General features: G+C 39.3%; 1 protein-coding gene across 1 annotated transcript in view; it reads right to left on the reverse strand.

Annotated features, from left to right (window-relative positions):
- Window positions 1–22423, reverse strand: part of TBCD (tubulin folding cofactor D) — a 281185-nt gene that overhangs the window by 236437 nt on the left and 22325 nt on the right. Inside the window, exons 8-10 of the mRNA XM_019502452.1 lie at window positions 9380–9425; window positions 5332–5464; window positions 1275–1423 (exon numbers count right to left, since the gene is read on the reverse strand). Of these exons, the coding sequence (XP_019357997.1) occupies window positions 1275–1423; window positions 5332–5464; window positions 9380–9425 (328 nt within the window). The remainder of the gene's footprint in view (window positions 1–1274; window positions 1424–5331; window positions 5465–9379; window positions 9426–22423) is intronic.

The raw sequence follows: 22423 nt of genomic DNA on the forward strand, positions 1-22423 counted from the left end.
GTCTGGGTTTTTGCTTTCCCAGGCTTGGCTGCTTGGCACTGGAAGCAGCAAGAAAGGTGATTGGCTGTTGGGGGGTGTGTTCTATGCGCCGACCCCAGCAAGCTGCTCCCAGGTAAAAGAGCGAGAGTGAGAGCGTGCACGGGCAGCAGGGCTGGGGGCTGCAGGTCAGGAGGGGCACTGGCAGCGCTGGCGGGGAGGAGGAGGCAGGGGGCTGCAGGTTGGGAGTGAGGGACACCAGCAAGGGTGGAAGGTCAGGGGCTTAGGAGTGAGGGGCAGAGGCAGGGCATGAGCATATCACTGACCCCACCCCCTACAATCATATAACCCACCCCTCTCTCCTCCCCCACCCTGTAGGTGTCCTCTTTTTTGATACTGGCAATATGGTAACCCCAGCATTTGCGGCTGTGGAAAGGGGCCAGGTCACAAGTTCTGGCCTGTCCCATGGAGGCAAAAGGTTGCCAGCAGTCTCCAGTCTTGATCAGTTGTTGCTATGGTAGCTCCCAACTCTGACAGGCTTCCCTGGGATCAGAAGGGGCTACAAAGTAGACCCCTCTCACACCCTGGCTAAAGAACTTGCGTATGTCACAATTCTGTTTCACCCCAGCCTGGGGACTGTGCATGCATGCCCACCCACAGTGCTGTATTTTTTTTTATTTTTTTTTTATAGTGCTACAAATTTTGTAGCACTATAAAAATAATGACTGCCTGAGCTCTTAGAAAATACCTCTCATCTATTTCTAGAGTCCCTACTAAGCAGATCTTGCAATTTATTTGTATCATCCATAGGTGTTACTGGTGCCAGGGTTACTACATCATATGGTCAAAACAAAAATACTTTTGGAAGAAGGGAAGAACTGTGCAGTTCTTGCCCATGTACTTATAATATATCCATTAATGATGTACCCAATGACTATGATTGTGATACACCAGGCACAAGAGGCTGCTGCAGTGGTGCCACCATAGCTTTCAAATTTCAGCTGTCAGATTTTAAATGTATTCAACACAGTTCAGATGTAAAAATAAAAAAGAATTACAATTCATTCCTCTACACTGTATAAAATATGAAGGAGGTCTTTGAAATCTGCAAAGTAAAATAATGGGGGGAGAAGTTTTAGATTTGGGTTTGTTGTTTATTTTTGACATGGGACTTTTTCATTCATGTCCAGTTTACATACACTGACATTCAAATTTATTTCTTAAATCCCTGGCAGGCTACTACAATTGTATTTTTAGCTAGCAGACATCCTTGTACTTTTTACTTATATCCAACATACCTACAACATTCTCAACTTCTCCTGGAATATCATATTCTTCATCATCATCATCATCAATAGCACCAGCAGCTGTTACTTGTTTATGCGTAGCTGGAGGCTGAGCAGAAAACTGAAGATTGGCAGCTAAAGATCTACAGCCACGTTGATACCTGTAGACGGAACAGCCAAAGTTTACTTCAATTTTTTAAGTTACAGACTAACGAGAACCTGGAACAGGACATATGCCAGAGGTTGTACCCCCCAGGGGTACTTGAGAAGGCCCTAGGGGGTACACACGGGTGGGCAGGGATGGAGCGCTACCACACACCATCCCACACTGCTACGCAGGCACCACCCACCTGGCTAGACGCAGGGGAAGCTTGCACACAGCAGCTGCTGCCGCTCCACATCCAGCCACACACCACAACCCACCGCCACGCACCACAACCCTCCGCACCACATCCAGCCACACACCACAACCCTCCGCCACCCACCCTGCTCAGCTTCCAGGGGTACACTGCTCCGTGTCTGGCCACCTGGGGGTACAACGATCAAAAAGGTTGAAAACCCCTGACATATGCCATACTAAAAACTAGAGATGTAATAAGATACACAATTTATTTAATGAAAAAGTGCTGTGATAACTGGTTAGCTTAGCAGTTATCCTTTAGCTCAGGGTGGGCATAGTCTGGCAGTAAAGGGATAGAAGGGAAGCCCCATGGTGCCACAGCAAGAACCAGAAGGCAGCAGGGTAGGCAGGAGGGAGGGAGATATGAGGGAGAAAGGCCAGGGGGTACTAGTACCCATAGCCTAAGAGGAAAACAGGGAGCAGCCTAATGACTCATCAATTTAGCAATTAGCTGCAGGAGGACTGTGTTGTCTAGCTAGGCTTTCCTCCTCCCCCACTCAGTCAAAAAGCTCCTTGAACAGGGATCAACCGTCAGCAGTAGCTATATCCAAGCTGCTATATTATCAGTTTATCGTTTAACCAAAATAATTAGATAAGGTTAAATGAATATTTTGTTAAATGATATCTACATCCCTAATCAGAACCTACTTCAACATAATATTTTTTTAAACTAGTGTGGGAAAGCCTTTAACATGAACCCAAGCAATTCCTACTATATGTTTTTATATAACGAAGCATGGTTCTTACAGAAACCTGTAAGCTGAGCTACCAAACCTCCCAAGACAGGTTCATGCTAGTTTAATGGAGGCCTTCCATCTAAGTACTAACTTCTTCAGGAATTATGCTCAAGATTCAGTAGGTAGCATCTTGTCCTCCAGCTCAACAAGCCAAAGTCTCCTCCCTACAACACATTATAGAAAAGTGCTGCATTTCTGAAGCTGGACAACATGTATTTCTGAGGTTAAACGTGATAGTTTTTTTGTATTTCTAAGTGTGAGAAAGAGCAATCTGAATTTAAGCCCCTCCTCTCATCATCCGTCGCCCATTTAGGCCTTGCATTCAGCCAGTTCTGCTTTTCTTCATGGTTTCTTCCAGGCAACCCCCTCCATTTCCTCTTCATATTCTCAAAATTAAAATATATGCCCCCTGAAAAAACTTATATAATGTAATTTGATAAAGTACTTAATGCATATAGGACAAGGTCAAAAAACTTGAAAGCCATGCTTGATTTCTCTCCATTTTACCTTTTTAACTCTCAGAAATCCCTCTCTACTAAACTGCAAAGCTCCATAGAAAAGTAATCATGCTTTTTCATTGTCTGTACATTGTTATGAACACCCATGGCACAGGATAAATTATTCATAGCAATATTTAAGATCTCAGAATACTTTTACTAAGAGCCAAATACTTAAGTGCCCCAACAAAATTGCAAGTTGAGTCACCACCTTCTGCTAAATTCCCATCTAGATTCACTCAGACAACATATATGACTTACTGAACTAAATCATTGGTGTGCACCTGAAAATGACTACCATCATATTGTTCTTCCAAGAAGCCTCATATAACTGGCAAGTGAAATGACTCCTGTATAAAATTTTGCCTATCTTGTTACAATACTACGTCGTTCAATTTCTTTGGAATGAAACTTGCTCTATAAAACGTAACTTACGGTTATAAAAGACAGAAGGAGACTTCTTATAAATATATTCAGAGACTGAATTCCATAATTTATTCTACAGATGCTCCCAAATTTCTGAAATAATTTTCCATGTTTGTATTTTGTAGCTTCACTTCTTTGCTGTTCCCCCTCCTCTTTTTATTCTCCTGTTACGTTATTCAAGCATGAACATTTTTTCCCTAAATCTCTGATCAGCAAAATTAGATATCTAATAAGTCAAAATTACATGAAAACAAAAAGCTGGATTTGATTCATCTCTTATGGTACTTGAAAATCATGTCAATTTTAAGGAAGAGTTAAAAACTGCTAACATATGTAACAGACATTTTCATAAGGAGGACTGGGGCAAAAGAAATCTCATGAGGTTTAACAAGGACAAGTGCAAAGTCCTGTACTTGGGACGAAACAATCCCATGCACCAGAACAGGCTGGGACCTGACTGCCTGGGCAACAGCTCTGCAGAAAAGGACCTGGGGGTTACAGTGGACCATAAGCCAAATATGAGCCAGCAGAGTGCCCTTGTTGCCCAGAAGGCTAATGGCATCTTGGGCTGCATTGGTAGGAGTGCTGCCAGTAGCTCCAGGGAAGGGAGTATTACCCTCTATTCAGCACTGGTGAGGCCACGTCTGGAGTACTGTGTTCAGTTTTGGGCTCCCCCATTACAGAAAGGATGTGGACAACCTGGAGAGGGTCCAGTGAAGAGCAACAAAAATGGTGAGGGGCCTGGGAGACATGACTTACAAGGAAAGACTGAAGGAACTGGACTTATTGAGTCTACAAAGAGGAGACAGAGGGGATTTTAATCAGTGCCAATCCAATATCTGACCAAAATATTTTAGGGGTAAGTTCTGCACTTGAAATTCCAATGAACTAAAAAGGTAAAACTGCAAACCTAAAAAGTATCAAATCAATTTCCTAAAGGCTCCTTCCATTACTATTTGTACAACACAATGTCAACCCGAGCGAAAGATGGGACTTCAGCCCATTTGGATAAGTATCTAACCCAGCTTTAAACAAACTGGCATGGCACCAACAGCACTTCAGCTGCAACAGCACAGATCTCAGCACGGACTAGTCACATGAGTCTTTATCCGTGGTTTGGGGTTCTGACAGCCTGTGTTTAGTCTTGTGCTGCTCTAGTTACACCGCTATCAATACCCATGCCAGTCAATTTAAAACTAGTTCAAATAATGTCTACATGGGGTGAAGTTGTACCTTACAACAGCAATGCAGAAATACCTTCAGAAATCACACCCCAACTATTCCACATGTTAAACAAGTAGTTATTTTCAGGAGAGATAAGGGTAACAATTCTGCTACTAGAATAATTTTTTAAGCCTAAGGACTCTCTCAAAAGGTGAAAAATACAATTCAAAAGATAAAATAACTGAGAAGAGAGCCTGCAACTGTAAAATATCAGTGTGAGAAATCTGAAAAAAGATTTGCCCTGGGGCAATAAGCAAAACCAGACACCAAAGGAAAGGTGGCAGTACAATCTGAGCTTAAATCCAATAAAATAGGATTGCAAACTTTTTCTCTCTTATGGACATTACTTTGATCAAAGTCTAAGAATTCTCTAATACTTTTACACTAAAATAAAATTAATAAACCTTTGTCACAAAGGTCAGTACACCTTTTCATCTTCTGCATATGTTAAAAAGGTCTCCACTTTACAAGAACACGTTATGCATGTTCCATATGCAAACACAGAAAAGCACAAGATTTAGCTTGTCAGCAAACTTAAATTTATATTGTTAAATATGAAGTAAACTACAAGCACACTAACTGCAGATAATGATAAATTACTGAAGGTACAACAAAGAAGAAACCTATTTTGTTACAGAATCGAGAAAGAACATATTTAATCTTACTGAACTAGAAATAATTGAATTACTATGTATGGTTTTATTATTCACACAACTCTAAACAGATTCACCTATATAAAGGACTAATGCAAGTAAAAGCTTGACCTTTTCCAGTTTTCAACTAACCTCCACTTTGCCACCTTTGGTTTTAGAAATGTCAGTCCAATTCGCTGAACAAGTTTCACTCCTAGCTTGCGAAGAAGCGTCTGGTTACTTTCCGAAAGCTTGCAATTATCAAGGCACTCAAGTACAGTAGAAGCTACAAAAGAAAAGAAACAGCCTGTACAAAAGTGCTATTCCTGTTTCAGGATACTCTGACTGGAAAACAAAGTTACTAATATGCAACTAATTTATTAGTCTTATTTAATCACTCTAAAACATTCACAATTAATAAAATGGAGATAACATAGTTCCCATTCATCAAAGGAATGTTGTTAATAATTAATTGAGTGACATATGTTAAGACCTCTGAAAGTGAAAAATATTAAGTCCAAGATCCTCAAATGTACATCAGTGCCTAACCTTCATTTATTTTAGTGCGAGTTAGACACGTAACCACCTTTAAGGATTTGGGCCTAAGTGTTATCATAGTAACAGATTATAGAGAACAGAACTGGGAATCAGAGGGCGCTTGTACACGTGACAAAACTGGCCTTTTATGCAGTTTAATTGCCCTTTTTAACTGTTTTAATGGCATCACCATTTACATCAGCACAGCATATTAAGTTTTAAATTTTGTCATGCTGTACACGAGGTAGCATATTTTCCTTTAAATGACTGTTACATAGCAAAGTAACACACATCCAATGTATTTTAATTTGCTACGTAACAAATTGCAGCAATACATCCAGAGAAGACGGCAGGGATGTGAGGAAGCTTGGGCTTGGTGGGCTTCCAGCATCCATGACCCACCCCCACCGCATTCTCCGGCCACCAGCACACTCAGTCGCCCTCCTGCTGCCTTCCTGCACTGCCCCAGGGGCGAGGCAGCCCATTCCCAGGTGGTCCCAGGTGGTGGGGACAGTGCACGGGGCACTAGAAGCCCACCAAGCCTGAGCTTCCCTGAGCACACCTAGGATTCCAGAACCTCATGCACTGCTGGATATGGTGAGTGCTGCCTGCAACCTGGGGCAGCACCCATCTGCTAGCACCCTGCCTGGGAGGTGCTGCTGCCACAGAGGGAAGCACCAGGCCCCCTGCAACTCAGGGCTCCACAACCCAGCAGCACCGCATGCAGGCAAGCTCCGCTTAATGCTGATGGAAAACATACAGTGACAGAAGTCCTTGCCATAATGAGCAACTCAATACCCCATCAGTAGGAAGCTGCAGAATTAAAAAGTTACCTGAGATAGGGACACTTTTTTCCACAAATAAACATAACCTTTTTTATTTGCAGCCGACAGCCAGCCCCAAATGCCTTGAAGAATAACCCTAAGGCATTTTAGTAATTACTATGGACAAGTAATTCTTTGCAGTACACTTAGGCAAGTATTGTTCTTACAGAACGTGCTACAAGCTTAAGTATTTAAAAATATTACACCGGTCCAAGAGTTCAGAAGCTTGTTACATCTGTCCTGGGTCTGTACTTTAGAAAGCACTATTAAGTTAAGGGATTAGTAACTATTTCAGACTCTAAGAAACAGCAAATCATATGAAGTAGAAATGAATGTTCCCAACTTTCAAACAGCTTAAAGGATTTATTACAAGCCCTGACAAGCTTTGAGATAGCTTGCATTTAAAATACTGTCATTCTGAACACTTTCTTGGTTTTTATTTTCCACTTTAATTCCAATTTTAGTAGTTACTTCACCAGCAACATTTACTCCAGAAATTAACACTTTATATATGAAAACATTAATGACAAATTCTGGCAATTTGAGAGAGCGAAAGAATGCTGGAAATGTCAAAAAAAATCTGAAAAAATTATTCATGATAGAGCTTGAAGATATTCATCCTACAAACGTAGGAAGTCCAGTTTAGTAGACAAGTTCAAATGCTTTCCAGAACAGGAAAATATTTCCAACCACTGGCCCTTAAACCCACTCACTTTTTTTTTTTTTTGGCAAAGGGAAATGGGGCATGGGGTAAAGGGGTGGGAACAGAAGGACGACACTGACAGGCGAACCACAGAATTTCTCCAATATATTTAATCTCTTACACATTTCTCAGCTTGCTCTCAGTTTCAGAAGTTATATTTAGATAATAGTTTGTCATCATGACATTCTTTGTCATAGTCTCTTGTCAGTTTCTAGTTTAATGCATTGGAATCCCACGTGCTTCATTCTTACTAAATTCCCAAATTATACTACACTTTTCAGTAGTAACTTAATCTGGTATCTCCTATTCTTTCACATATTTACAAATTTGTAACCATTTAAACTCTTAATATTTTCAGAGACACCATAGTCAAGGAATATGGCCAATCACAATAACATTTGCCACTAACGTTATTGTCACTGGCCATATTTCTACTCCATACTAGTACATCAGTAATGATTTTATTATGCTATTACGTTGCATGTGTATAGGCAGACTTGTATTACTGCTTATTCTACCAACAAACTATTTACATATTTTCAGGGTTTTTTTCCCTACTGTTTTTCTACTAAAATGTCCTCTTTGTTTTTACTAGACTACCAAAATAGCCAATTTCCTCAGCATTTTCTATTTCTCCCTAAACACTTATTATAGCAAGAATGAATAAGAGACTCGATGTCATAAACATCTTGGTCTTTTTCCCCACTGTCAGAAGTATTCCATAGCTTCTCCCTACCAAGGCTTTTTTCATGAGCCAGTCCATGGCCCTTATGAAAAGAAAGTTTGACAATGAATGCAGCTAAATGTGCACTTAACTGTGGAGTAGACTAATTAGCTCCACAGTAAAGGTGTCATCATCTACACATGTGCCAGTATTAGAGCACAGTAAATTAACTAACCCCACCATAAGATAGTACTGTCAGGAACAGTACTGTCTTACAGCAGAGTGCTTACATGCATTGAAACACACAGGTAGATAGTGACAGGGCCTGGCTGAGGCACAAAGATGCTACAGTGAAGGGGCTGCCTACCGCCTAGCCCTCCACTTTAGCATCCTTATGCCTCAGCCAGTTCCTCTGCCACCTGAAGCTGCCACCCAGAACCCAGGGCTGAACCCCACAGACACACTGCCAGCCCAGGACTGCTCCACTCTGGCTCAAAGTGCTGCATTCCCAGGTGCATGTGTAGATGCTGTGCCCTTGAACAGTCAACTGAAACCCAAATTGCACCAGAGTTTATTGCTCTGCCTCAATTGCACGTGTAGATGCACCCAATGTAGTATACATGATTCTGATCTTAAGCCTGTTTCTGTTAAGACTATGAAAATCAAAGAAGTTAACAGTGATTAGCATTCTTCACAAAATGAAAATTTGTTCAACACACACAATCTTCTCTGAAACCTGCTTCTTTTCCCCTTAACTGATCGTCTATCTCAGGATTCATGCATCATATCATCTCATTGCAAGACTTCTCTAGTTCTAACAGTAATACTAAGCAACTCCAGCTATCAATCTGTCAGTATTCCTTTCTTTGGTTGTTTGACAAATAAGTTCTTCTATTGGCTTTGTACTCCCTTGTCTTTCCATTCACTATTGCATATGTTGAGCAGCCTCTCATTTGTTTTTTTAGGCCGGGGTGGGCAATTATTTGGACTACTTAGGGAGTTTTGCTGAGCTGTCACAAGCTAGGCAAGCAACCCCCCGCCCCACCTGCAACAGCTCACCAAAACTCCACAAATGGCTCTGCCCCCCACAGCCAGGAGGATACTGGCTTCTGGGAGCAAGATGAACATGCAAGTAAGTGAGGCTGGGGCTGGAATTGGGATCATAGGGCTGGGTACCAGGGCACAGCCACGATCTGCTCACTGCACATACCTGTGATGGGTACCAGTTTCACGAGCAGAGGCAAACTGGGAGCAGATGGTGAACAAAAAAGAAAATACTGAATACTAAAATAAAAATAAACCTTTTTAGGTTATTTTTAGCTTATATAATATAGGAAAACAGCAAGGAATTCAAGGTCTCAAGCTAGATAGCAGTGAAAGTAGGTGGTATATCATATCAATTTCTGGAAAATAACAGTTTTTCTAACTACCTTAACTGTCCTTTAAGAATAAATCAGAGTACTTGAAACTTACCATATGGCAAACAATCTTCTCTTTTGCCATGTTTAAATAACTGTGCCTAAGGAACAAAAAAAAAAAATGTTTTTAAAACATATGAATATGCAAGTTGTAAAGCACAGGTTTTGAAAATACATAGATCCAAAGTAAGTATCAATGTTTTTGCAGTTATATACAATTTTCACTGTAACCTAATGATTCATACCCACTTTGTGATGTCCTGGGATAAACTGTTAGTACTTCTTAACCTATGAGCCTCTTTAGGATTTATCCAAGGATAATGGACATGGCTGTCTGAATGATTGAACTTTTGTCCTGGGATAAAACAGTTTATCCCTGGGACAGATGCAACATCTGTTTGTAGTCTCTCTCAAAATTGCATCATTGAACCCATGGCAGAAGACTGGCAATGCATTCATCCATTCACTATATCCTGATCAGATGGGCAAAATGTAACAAAGCAATTATAAACAAATATTTTATCCACCACTGAAAGATGACAGGCTCTGTTGATAAGGGAAGAGCAGTGGATGCGATATACACAAACTTCAGCACGGCTTTTGACATAGACTCCCATGAGAGTCTCATTAACAAGCTAAACAAATACAGAATAGATGCAAGTACATGAATAGAAAACTGGTTGGATCATAGTCATCAATGGCTCAAAGTCTATTCGGGAGGAGGTATTAAGTGGGTTTCCTTAGGGGTTTGTCCTAGGTTGGGTAATGTTTAATATGTCTTCATCAATTATATGAATGATGGGACTGAGTGCACACTTAGCAAATATGCAGATGAGACCATGTTGGGTAAAACTGCAGATACTTTGAAGGGTACAGCTAGGATCCAGAATGAGCTAGGTAGACTGGAGAAATGGTCTGAAATCAGATAAAATTCAACAAAGACAAATGCAAAGTTCTATACTTGGGACAGAATCACTGTATGCACAAACCCAGACTGAGAAATTATGGGCAAGGCTATGGAACTCAGAGAAAAGCCTAGAGGTTACAGTGAAGCAGAAACCAAATGAGTCAACATGGTTTTCTAATTGCAACAAACCCCAAAAGCATGCTAGGTTCTATTGTTGCTTGTAAATCAAGGGAAGCGATTCTTTGGCTCTACTTGGCACTAGTGAGGCATCACTTGGAGTACTGCTGCCAGTTTTGGACCTCACACTTCAAATATGTGGGCAGATTGGAAATAATCCAGCACAGAGCAACAAAAATTAGGGCTGCAAATCATGCTGTATGAGGAAAGACTAAAAGACCTAGGCTTATTCAGTCTGGGGAAGAGAAGACTGAAGGGGGATTTGGTAACAGTTTTCAAATACCTGAAGGGTGATTATAAAGATGGAGGTAGTCTTTCTCTGCAGCTATAGGCTAGGGACAGACATTATACATAAACTAGTTTAAGTGATCAGAAACTAGTTTAAACCTGTAACAGAACATAAGGTTCAGTGCACATAAACCAATTGGCTGAGACTGGTTTAAGATAAATCCGACTGAATGTAGTATCGGACTTAACTGATTTTGGTCAAACTGTTTTATGCAGTGTCTGTCCAAGACCTCTTCCTGGTTTATCTTAAACCAGAGTCCCCCAGCATCCCAGATGTTTTGCTGCCCTGGATTGGGCTGTGCAGTGCTCTGCTCCAGAGAACAAAGCTGGCCCCACTCCTTAGCCAAAGCTCTGATGGAGACTGCAGGAACAGCAAGGCCTGCCTGGCTTCCCCCTGCATCACCCCCCTTCACTGCTCAACCAGGGATCCCCCCTCCCTCTCTCATCTCCCACAGCACGGACCCCAGCCTCATGGACCCAAGGCATGTGGTACACTACCTAATGCCGAGAGATGTCTGTGTGTCTCCAGTTTCACTGGGACAAGACAAAGGCAGACAGGACAGTGTCTACTCAGGGTTTTTTGGAGCTAATCAACAGGTCAGCTGACAATGTCGCTCCATTCCTACCTTGGAAAAAGCTGTTTAAGAAGAGCTTGAACTAAGGAGAGAGGTTTTTGCTTTGTTGATTGTCTGATAAATGCTGTGTTATCAACTCCCTACTGTCAGGTTTGCAGATGGTATGAAGAAGCAGGGAAAGGGAGATGTGAAAAGCTCAGTATCATCAACAGATGTATGCACTGCACCCCACACCCCCAAACCCCTGCTTTGCTTTAGAGTGCTAGCCCAGGGCTGCACTCTAGAGTGGGGTCTGCCACCACTCCCACCCCTTGAACAGTGAACAGGGAAAAGCCTAGGACTGTGCAGGCAAGGTGGGGGTTTACACTGCTCCCTAATTAGAGAGTCCTGCCAGGGCCTGCCCACACCCCCTCATCTCAGCACTAAGGAAGGGAATGGAGGGCTGCTCTAGTGCACCACGGCTTCTAGCTCGAGCCACTGCAGGCATGTGCCTGCACTGCTTCAGTCCAGAGGAAATTTCTGTGCAGTTGCAAACCAGGAAGGTTAGACTAACCTGCAAAGACTGAATCAATTCAGGCTCAGGCTTTTTGAACGACTCCCCCTAGCCATAGAGCCTAGAAGCAATGGCTTCAAACTTCACCAGAGAAAATGTGGGTTGGAGATTAGGAGATACTTTCTGACTCAAGTGGTCAAGCATTAGAACAAGCTAACTAGAGAAACTGTGGAATCTCCACCCCTGAAAGTTTTCAAGAGCAGGTTGAGCAGACACTTAACTGAGATGGTTTAGTCAGGAATGGTCTTGCCTAAGCAGGGGGTTGGACTAGATCACCTCATTAAGTTGCTTCACATGACCCTATGAAATACATCTACCTCTGATAAAATTAGGATAATATATCTCTCTTAAAACAATATTACACAACTTACTAAATGAAGTGAAGAAAACTTTAGCTAATGAAACTACAGACAGGCAGACTATAACTTTGCTAACCACAAGCAGTCTGGCCTCAGACTCTGTGACTCAACAGACAGTTCAATAATCAGAGACCCAAAATGAAAGGAACATCTTGCACAAATTAATAATTTTAGTTCAGATTTAAATTTCTGTCATATAGAAATGTCAGTATTGAATAAATTAAAAAAGATAATGCAAACAATTGTGTATAAGTGCACAGGTACACATCATTCATTTCTCTATATTTCTGATTTACCTTTCTGTCAAGTACTAACATGACAACTCTTGAGGAACTATATACCCTACCTAAAATGAATTTTTTTTCTGGATAGAGTATTTTTTAGGACATTTTGTGTTCCTATTAAAATGTCAACAGGATTCAGCTTCAATTAGCATTACAGCAAGGCAAATGAGCTCCTGAAGCCAAATCAAATTAACATAATATTCAATGTTTCTTCACTCTCCCAAGTATGCACCCAAGCTACTGTATTAAGCAGCTTATTTTCCCTTTTGGTTTGTCATTCACCAAGAAAGAAGCCTCTTAGATAAATATGCCCAGGAGTCAAACAGAAACACAGTCCTACCTTAAAAATATTTACACATATACACCAATCAGTATTTACACACTCATATTACAGACATGGTTTAAAGACAATAAAAATACCTTAAGGCTATATACCCATTTTGTTTTGTTATTAAATTCTACTTTGAGGTCCTAAATTAGTATTTCTGATTACAGTATCACAAGCTATACAGTGGATTTTTAAGATTCATAACAATTTATGTTTTAAAACGTATATTAATAAGTCATGCACTTGAAAATTTCCTCAGTCCTAAATAACTTACAAAGGAGAAATGCTACAAAGCCACCTGTGACCCATAAAAGGCAGTCAAAAGCAATCATAAACAACATTTTATCATGAAACTGCTTTTCATATATGCAGCACAATTCTGCTTGCACTCAAATCAACTGAAGAGGAAGAGGACTCAATCTGCATTTCTTTCACAATATACCAGTCTAGGCTGTCTTCATTAACAAGGTCTTTGCAGTCACCTGCTTTGGCTCATTTCTGTCCCACCCTGACTGCAGAAAAATGGTGTTACAGAGGTGTTGTAATGTCATCTGCCATCCACCAGCAACTCTCCAAGCTAGTAAGGAAGCTATTATTCAGATTTTTGGACAAGTCGCTAAACCCACCACTAACCACTGAAGCATCTTTTTTCATGGGGGAACTATGCCTTCCTATCTTTTTGTGATCTTAGCCTAATGCCCTCCAATTCTGATACTAGCATACCAGAAATAAATTACCCAAAGAACCTTGTCTGCTTATTTCCATATGGAAATTCAGACAAAAACGAGTTGTTTTAAAAAACACAAACTCCCAATGATTTACAATAACCAAACTCAAGTTGACTGAAAAATAAATAGTAAAACATAATGTGCATCAGTCTTCTCACGAGATTTGATACATAAGTGGTGAAGCAATTTCTTCCCTACCAACATACAGAACCAGTGCCAGCTGCAGTACAGCAAAAAGGGCAGATATTTACAGTGCCAATCTAAAGGTTAAAATCATTACAGAAGCTAATAATCATTAGGCATTCATACTAAAAAACAGACAATAGTTTATTTTCAAACAGCACAATACACTGTGAACATTCAAAAGACTAATTGTATCTATTTTAAGTAATTGGTTCTTTGATCACACTGTTACAAAAAGCTAATTCATTGTAACCACTGACAATTAATTAAATTAGATAAGAATTGTATTGGGTCTACAGAGAAGCTCTGACTAAAACATGATGAAATGAAATATACCTGTGCAGTATAATTCAAAAAGTTACATCAAGAACACATTTTTCATGTAGTAAAAGGCACCTGTCTCCTGAGACAACAGAATAACGCTGAGACACCAGCTCACTAAACATAACCGTTGCTTGAAGATAAAGCGAAGCTGGTGTGACCTCTCCATCAAAAGCCTGGGCAGAGTATATGGAGACAACTGAACTGCCCACACACCTATGAATGGTTCTTGTGAATTCCAATACATATTCCATGTAAATACATGCTCTACTTAAGACTACCTTTAGAAAGCATCCAAGAGTTTCAGCTCCCGCAAAAAGTAGTGACCTACCTCCTTAGTAACTATAAGGCTTCAAGAACGTACTATTAAGACCCAAACCCCATGCTGGCTACATACGCAATTCATGGTACAGTTTAGAAGTGGCTGGTAATACTCTTTGAAGCTGCAAGGATCTGGAACACAGTTATAAGCAAAACTGCTGCTCTATATTTTGCTTCATTAGCTGACAGTGCTTAGGTAGTCGTTGCTATCATGTGGACTGTACCCATCACAGCAGCTTCCATGGATTTCTATAAAAACACTAGGTTTGGCCAGGCACCTGGACACAATATCAGGCCTTTTTTAACATCAGGACAAGCTGACAACAGCAATTTCATTAAGCTGACTCAATGTTTTTGTTGTTTTTCAAGTAATTGCCATATAACTATTTAACAATACAGCAAATGTGATATAAAAACGTATCAATATAAAAACCTGTGTGAGTAAGCATTTGTACTGCTTTTGCCCACATAAAGAACACTAATTTAACTTGCATGTTTTTATCATGGGCAAAAATGGTCATTGCTAATGATAATGTCAGAAAGGTTTTGTTTGTACACACAAGTAGGATATAGAAAACAGATTAGATTACAAGTGTTCCAGAAAGAGACTATCTAAATATTTTATTTCAAACAGAAAAGTATAATAGCCACATCACCTGCTCCTGGCAAAATTATGTTTTAAGACCATATGTGGGATAACAAACAAACTACGAGGATTCTAAATAAGTATGGTTGTAGATGCCCAAAAAAAAATCTGTCAGCAAATCTAGGGAGACAGGATAATGCAGTTAATCCCAAGATAAAAAGCAATCAGAAAAAAATCCTTAAAGATTTTTCTATTTATCTATCATAAAGAAGCAAAAAAAATCCAAACCTGTTCTTTCAAAAAAATCCTTTCTAAAGAACATCTAAATGATCTTCAAATTTACAAAATATATTTTTCAGGTGTTTTACAGAAGGTTAGCATTTTAAAAAGTTCCATGCATGGTTTCATCTGGCATGTGGGGCTGATGTTAATATATATTATGATAAAGTGATGGCTGAAATTAAATCTTACAGTACCAGAGCACTCAAAGGCTCATATTTAAAAAAACAAAACCAAAAAAACCCAGTACTACCAGTCAATGCATCACTCCAACTAAAAATTAAAATGGAAAGAAAAAAAAGGTGAGGAATAGGAAAGCAGAGAGAAAATGACTGTTTAGCTTCAATTTCTTGCCTTGAAGCAAGAAAAAAACAGAGAGCCACATAATTTTTGAGAAAATGTGATACAAAGGAAACAATATGGGTGGGGTGCTGCCTACTAAGAAATTTTTATGTCAGCAACAAACAATGCTAAGGGGAAGAGACCTGCCTATTGGAGGCCCCAGGTCATCATAAAATTACGCCATGTTCCTTCCACCTTAATGAGGACATACAGCGTAAGCCAACTTAACCAACTTGTTGAAAGGTATGTAGCTCCCTCTGATACCACCTACAAATTAGAGAAAATCATTGGTGTATAAGTTATGAAATGACCGTCACGTCTGGTTCTGCTTTAGAAATAACATGGCGCAAGGTACAAACAAAAACTAGTTTCTTAGTAATCACACAAAAACACACCACACCTTCCAATTGCCTGCATAACCTACTTAGCCTTGTTCTTTATGAGATATACGAATCAGCATTACTTCTAAGACATATTCCCCAAGCTATACAAATTAATGTGGCCTGACTGCTTGACAGCAAACATGTCTTCCTGTCAAGCAGGAGATGCAAGTTTGTTGGAGCCAGAGGGTAGCTGCAATCTCCAGCAACAGGACAGCATCTTCTGTTACTCTGGAGCGCCCCCTAGTAGGCAAATAAGCGATGTCCAGATCCAGAGAGAGCTATCCAACATCCATGTATCTGAGCTAGATGAAATAATATAAACAAACCATACCAGAATGCATGAAGAGCCAGAATAATAAACCTTCCTGAAACAGACTATTTAATGAACTATATATGGATATGGCAAAATAGATCAGTTATAATGTTACTTTTATAATCTTATTTGCACTATTCCCCATAAAATTGTTTACATCAGATGGAAAAGAGCATATTTTGTAAATGTATTTCTTCTGTAAAGTAAGCATGTTGATTTGCATGTGGATAGTCATATTACACAAGCTATAGACTATCCAACATGACATATGAGCTTTTTTTTTTTTAGTTATGGAAATTTACCTGACATGTAGAACAATTTATTGCACAGTGATTGAAACAATTAAGTTTTCATTAGGTCCCTAAATATTAATCAACTGAAAGTCTGTTTATACATTCATTTCAAATGTATGATTTTTCCTGATCTTACAATACCTTTAGTTGAGAGGTCCTGTAAAAAGACTCAACGAAACCATGAAATAAAACTAAAGCAGTCTTATTTAGTATACCAATATCAGGTAATAAAGAAGGTATTTTTTTGAACAAGCAATTCTGGATATCATGTCCCCATTTAACAGATTTTTTAAAGGAGTTCTTGATACAAAGGCCAAAAACATTTTAATGCCAAAATCTTATGACCAGAATTTGTTAGGCACTACTTCTTAACCTTTTTAAACACAAGACACACATCAGAAAAAGCCAGTTCTTAGCTTTTATTCATTATTGACTACAGAAACATTTAGAACAATTTTTATGCTGCAAAGGCCTCAGAATGGTCACAGGTCAGAACGTTTTTACGTTATGGATTCCTATGATTCCCCCACACCCTTAAAAAGATCACAGGACACCCAAGGGTGACATGTAACCCTAACTGAGAAACACTGAGTTAGGGTCTGGCTCTACATCATTTAGTGTTACATTCTCAAGTTGTTCTTGCATTTAAAATTCTATACAGCAGTTAAAAAAAAGCATAACAAAATATGCAATAAAAATTATACTACATTAACAGGAAGGAATGAAATGGGTCCAGGGCAGAAAATAACAGTACTTCACCTATAAACAAAGTTTTAAAGTTACACAAAGCATACATTACACCTAGCTTCTGTCCATGTCAACTATGATAAGGTCAGGGGGTGAAAGTAAGGGTCCAAATACAGATTTAAAATACTAGAAGCTGAAATATCAGCAGCCTAAGGCAGGATTAAGTTTTGATGAGGGGTTCAGGGGCCAAGCTGTTTCAACAGTAAGACTCCTGATGACAGGAATGAGTCTCAGGAGTTGCATCGCTTCCCCCATCTTCATCAAATGGTGTTCTTTGTCAGGATCTCTGTCTTGCGCAAGTCTGTTTTACTCCCAGGCAGGATGATCATACTCGGGTCTTTTAGTCTTCCAAGCATTAATGAATCCTCACCACCTGGCTGAGAAGCAGTCTTCCCTGGGATTTAAATTCACTTCAGTTCTACCATCAGGAAAAAAATCTTTACAGTGAGGGCTGCCATAATATGGAATACACTTCCAAGGGAGGTGGTGCTGTCCCCTTCCTTGGAAGTATTTAAGAGGATATCGGACAAACATCTGGCTGGGGTCATCTGACCCCAGCACTTTTTCCTGCCCAGGCAGAGGGTCGGACTCAATGATCTAATAGGTCCCTTCCGACCCTAAAATCTATGAGATCTATGAGAAGCAAACTTACAATATTTAAAATTCTGAACCTTGAACTAATCGCAATGAAAATTCCAGCCAAGAAAATAAAATTGATAAAGACAAAGCATAGCAAATTGAGCACACAGGAAAACAGGGACACACCATCCCAAAAGGACAAGGAACTGAAGAGGCTAGCCCTTTCTTTACATACAAGGTGCTGGAAGGAAGCTCTACCCTTTTTCTCACATCTCTACAGTTTTCCTTGTGGCCCTCACCAACTGAGCATCTTTAAGTTTCCCTAATAGCCTCAGAATCACTAATCCTGTGATAATACCAAAAACAGAGACCTGGGAAATGTTAAATCCCAATATTCTATTTTTGTGCCTCTGGGTCTGAAAGAATAGTGTAGCAAAGCTGTCTCTTCCCTGAAGCACAATTCACCTAAGTATGAGCTATTACCAAACAATTGTTACAACAGAGACAGCTCAGGGAAATGCTCTCTTCGTACCATTTCAAAGTTTCATCAAATCACTGTGTAGGGTGTATTTTTTTTAATTATTACTCATATCTGTATACTGAATTACTTATAAAGCAAATAAGGTATAATAAGTTTCAATGCCCCAGGCTACTTCAACATGATGACATATCTGGTCACGCAAGAACTGGGAGTGCTACACCCTCCAGCAATAACTAAAACCTGCCTAATATAATGGCAGGTTTAAAAGCAAACCTTCAGACCAAGAGAATTTAGAATGTGTATTTTTGAAATAGCTTAGACATTTCCACCAGTTATACACATATCGAAGAATGCAATAATTATTTAGCAATTTAGCAGTCATTATCTTGCCTATTTTAATACAGAAATACAAAAAAGCACATATATAAGTATGTAATAAAAATAAGTATCTACATTCAAAAGGTGCAGTTTGAATATAAGGAAAGATGACAATTTTTTAAAAACAGAAACTAAAACACTGCAAGCAATACTACATGCACCTGTTGTGAAATGATGTATTACTGGCAACAGGTGTAAAAAAAAACTAAGCCCAGCAGTGGAATTAAAATGTGTTATGCAGATTACATGTTTCAACAAGAATCCTGAAACAGTAGTCCCTGCTCCATATAAAATGCTGAGTTAAATTAAACAGTAGCATGCATAGTCACTGAGATATAAATACATAAAGAGGTAGGTTAAAGAGTAACAGTGTAGAATTAGTTTGTCTGTCTCCAATTTGCATACCTTTTCAATGCACTGAAGCTTGAGAATTTCACCCTGTTTTAAAATAATTGGCTTACATCCAACTTCACTATTTCCAAAATGCACAAGCTTCAGAAAGTATTTTTGTCATTTTTCCAGTGACAACATACCCCACAAAAAAGTGTCTTACTTGCCAGACAAGGTCCTTGGTGTTAATCCTTGAGATTTCTGAACAGGAGATATAATTAACACTAGACTGTAACATATTCAATGTTCACTTTGTTCGGGGCACAGCACAGTACTACATCAGGAGTAATCGGTTTCCAAACAGTTAGTATATTCTTACCACTTCTGGTCAGAATCAAATTACTATTCCCCACCAGCTCACCTGTACTAACCAATACAGGCAATACCTCGGAAATATTGCCGGTTCGGTTCCAGACCACCGCAATAAAGCGAATATCGCAATAAAGCGAGTCACACGAATTTTTTGGTTTCCCAGTGCATGTAAAAGTTATGTTTACACTATACTGTAGTCTATTAAGTGTGCAATAGCATTATGTCTAAAAAAAACAATGTACATACCTTAATTAAAAAATACTTTATTGCTAAAAAATGCTAACCATCATCTGAGCCTTCAGCGAGTCGTAATCTTTTTGCTGGTGGAGGGTCTTGCCTCGATGTTGATGGCTGCTGACTGATCAGGGTGGTGGTTGCTGAAGGTTGGGGTGGCTGTGGCAATTTCTTAAAATAAGACAACAATGAAGTTTGCCGCATCGATTGACTCTTCCTTTCACGAAAGATTTCTCTGTAGCATGCGATGCTGTTTGATAGCATTTTACCCACAGTAGAACTTCTTTCAAAATTGGAGTCAATCCTCTCAAACCCTGCCGCTGCTTCATCAACTAAGTTTATGTAATATTCTAAATCCTTTGTTGTCATTTCAACAATGTTCACAGCATCTTCACCAGGAGTAGATTCCATCTCAAGAAACCACTTTCTTTGCTCATCCATAAGAAGCAACTCCTCATCCGTTAAAGTTTTATCATGAGATTGCAGCAATTCAGTCACATCTTCAGGCTCCACTTCTAATTCTAGTTCTCTTGCTATTTCCACCACATCTGCAGTTACTTCCTCCACTGAAGTCTTGAACCCCTCAAAGTCATCCATGAGGGTTGGAATCAACTTCTTCCAAACTTCCAAAAATGGCGCCAATAGACTTGCTTGACGCAGGGTTGCCACAAACCTTCAATTTGTAAAAAACGCAATATCTGCGAAGCGCAATAAAGCGAAGCACAATAAAATGAGGTATGCCTGTACTTGGAAAATGGTCTTTGCTCACTTGTTTGGGGTGGAACAGACCCAACGTTCAGGAAAACCGACCAGACAGGAGTATGATTTGGCTCATAAAACACAAAGAGGCACTAAAACTGTCAAAAAGATCACATAAATGTTTCAATGAATATTAACATATATCTTTGTAGTCACAGAGTGAGAATGCATTTAATTTCCAAGCCCCCCTGCCAGCAATGATTTAATGTATATCAATTATACAAGATTCTAACTAACATAAAAGGGGGTGAAATAATCCATATAGCCTATTAAAAGAAAGAAAAAGACACCCTCATTTTGTCTAATGTTTTAAAAAGCTGGGCAGTATTAAAAACAATGCAAAGCTCCCTAAAATTCATTTCCTGAAAGAAACAGTCACTCATTTTCTAAGTGATTTACTTTGCCAAAGCCTCTCTTTTGATAAGCATTTTTCTCTTATTGCTTTACTGATATTAAAAGTCTTCAGGAATTAAAGCAAGAAAAGATTTAAAGGCAAGTTAGACAAGTCATGCCAATAAAGACCTGAATGGTAGTTAACAAGAGCAGGATGACCAAATGAAATAAAAGTTGCCAGATAATTGCTCCCTCCCCCTAATTCTTGCTGTCCCACCCCTGAAAAAAAAAATGCAGGCTTCTGCTTCGAAGGAAATTATCTAGATAAATTAATTCTAGTTTCAATTCTACTTGTTAAGCATTCATCTATTTCACTTAACACACACTAATAAACAGGTGGATAGAGCCAAAGCCAAATTCAAAGCAAGTATGACAAAATTCTAATGAACGATATATCCTACAGGTTTCATCATGCACTTAGAATAATGAATAGTCAGTATGCTTTTCCAGCTCTAACTACAGAATGATGAAACATTATTAGTCTCTTTTTTGAAACATGCTCCAGTGCACGTTTGAAATAAGTAGTGCTTCCTCTTACTTAAACAGCAAGGCTTAGAACAAGTTAGTCTAAATATAGATCAGTTGTCAACTCTTCTGATCTGAACCTGCTGCTGGTCAGGGAAAAAGTGCTCTCTCCCATCCTTCCCCCACCACTCCGGTCCCGAAAGCTTAATGTTTAGTAATGCACTACAGTATGCAGCACTATAAGGATGATATGTAAAAGGAGTGGCAATTTTAGGCAAACTGAAAATTATTCCCACACACTAACAAATCCTAAATCCACTTAGACTTTACAAGAGAACACTCTCACATCCGTTACCTCAACTTTGATTTCTTTTTAAAAGGACTTACACACCAACACACAATCATTATCATAATTGCCAGATACAATACAGAATATATTGAAAAGTACTGCATCAGATTAAAGTTATCTATATGTAACAATGACATATATATAAGGACGACAAACCACAAATATGTCAAAGTCCTACATAAATGCGATCATTTGCATATATGTAACAAGCCATAAGAAGATATTTGGCAAAGAAAATAGGTATAATGTTACACATCAAAGATGAAAATGCTGTTCTTTGTACAGTGCATTAACTTTATACCATTATTTACTCAAATACAAGATGAAGTTTTTTTCTCCCAAGCTGACAAGGGGAAAACAGTATCTTATAATCACATACAAGGAAACCTTACTAAACCTACTGGCTATCGTTAAACTGCTGCCAAAGCAGCATGTGCTCAGGAATGGAAATCAGCTATGAAGTTGATTAAATGCAGTCAGCACTAAGGATCACTATAAAAATCATGGTCCATATTGGGCAAACATGCTGCTTTTCTTTTTTTTTGCAAAAATATTTATTTATATATATATACACATACATACATACACACACTCACAAACACACACACACACACACACACACACACTCTCTAATATTATAAAAGCCTAAGTCCATCTGTCCATCTGTAATGCTTTGTCAGCCAATCACAGCGCGAATAAACAGCCAATCAGAGTACGAAGAAGTGTTCTGACACAAGGCAGCCTGCCACCACGATGATGGCGACACAGGGGATGAAGTGGGGAGGGGGGGTG

Source organism: Gavialis gangeticus, unplaced genomic scaffold (genome assembly GCF_001723915.1).
Source record: "Gavialis gangeticus isolate Ggan-Ray unplaced genomic scaffold, GavGan_comp1, whole genome shotgun sequence".
Lineage (NCBI taxonomy): Eukaryota > Metazoa > Chordata > Crocodylia > Gavialidae > Gavialis > Gavialis gangeticus.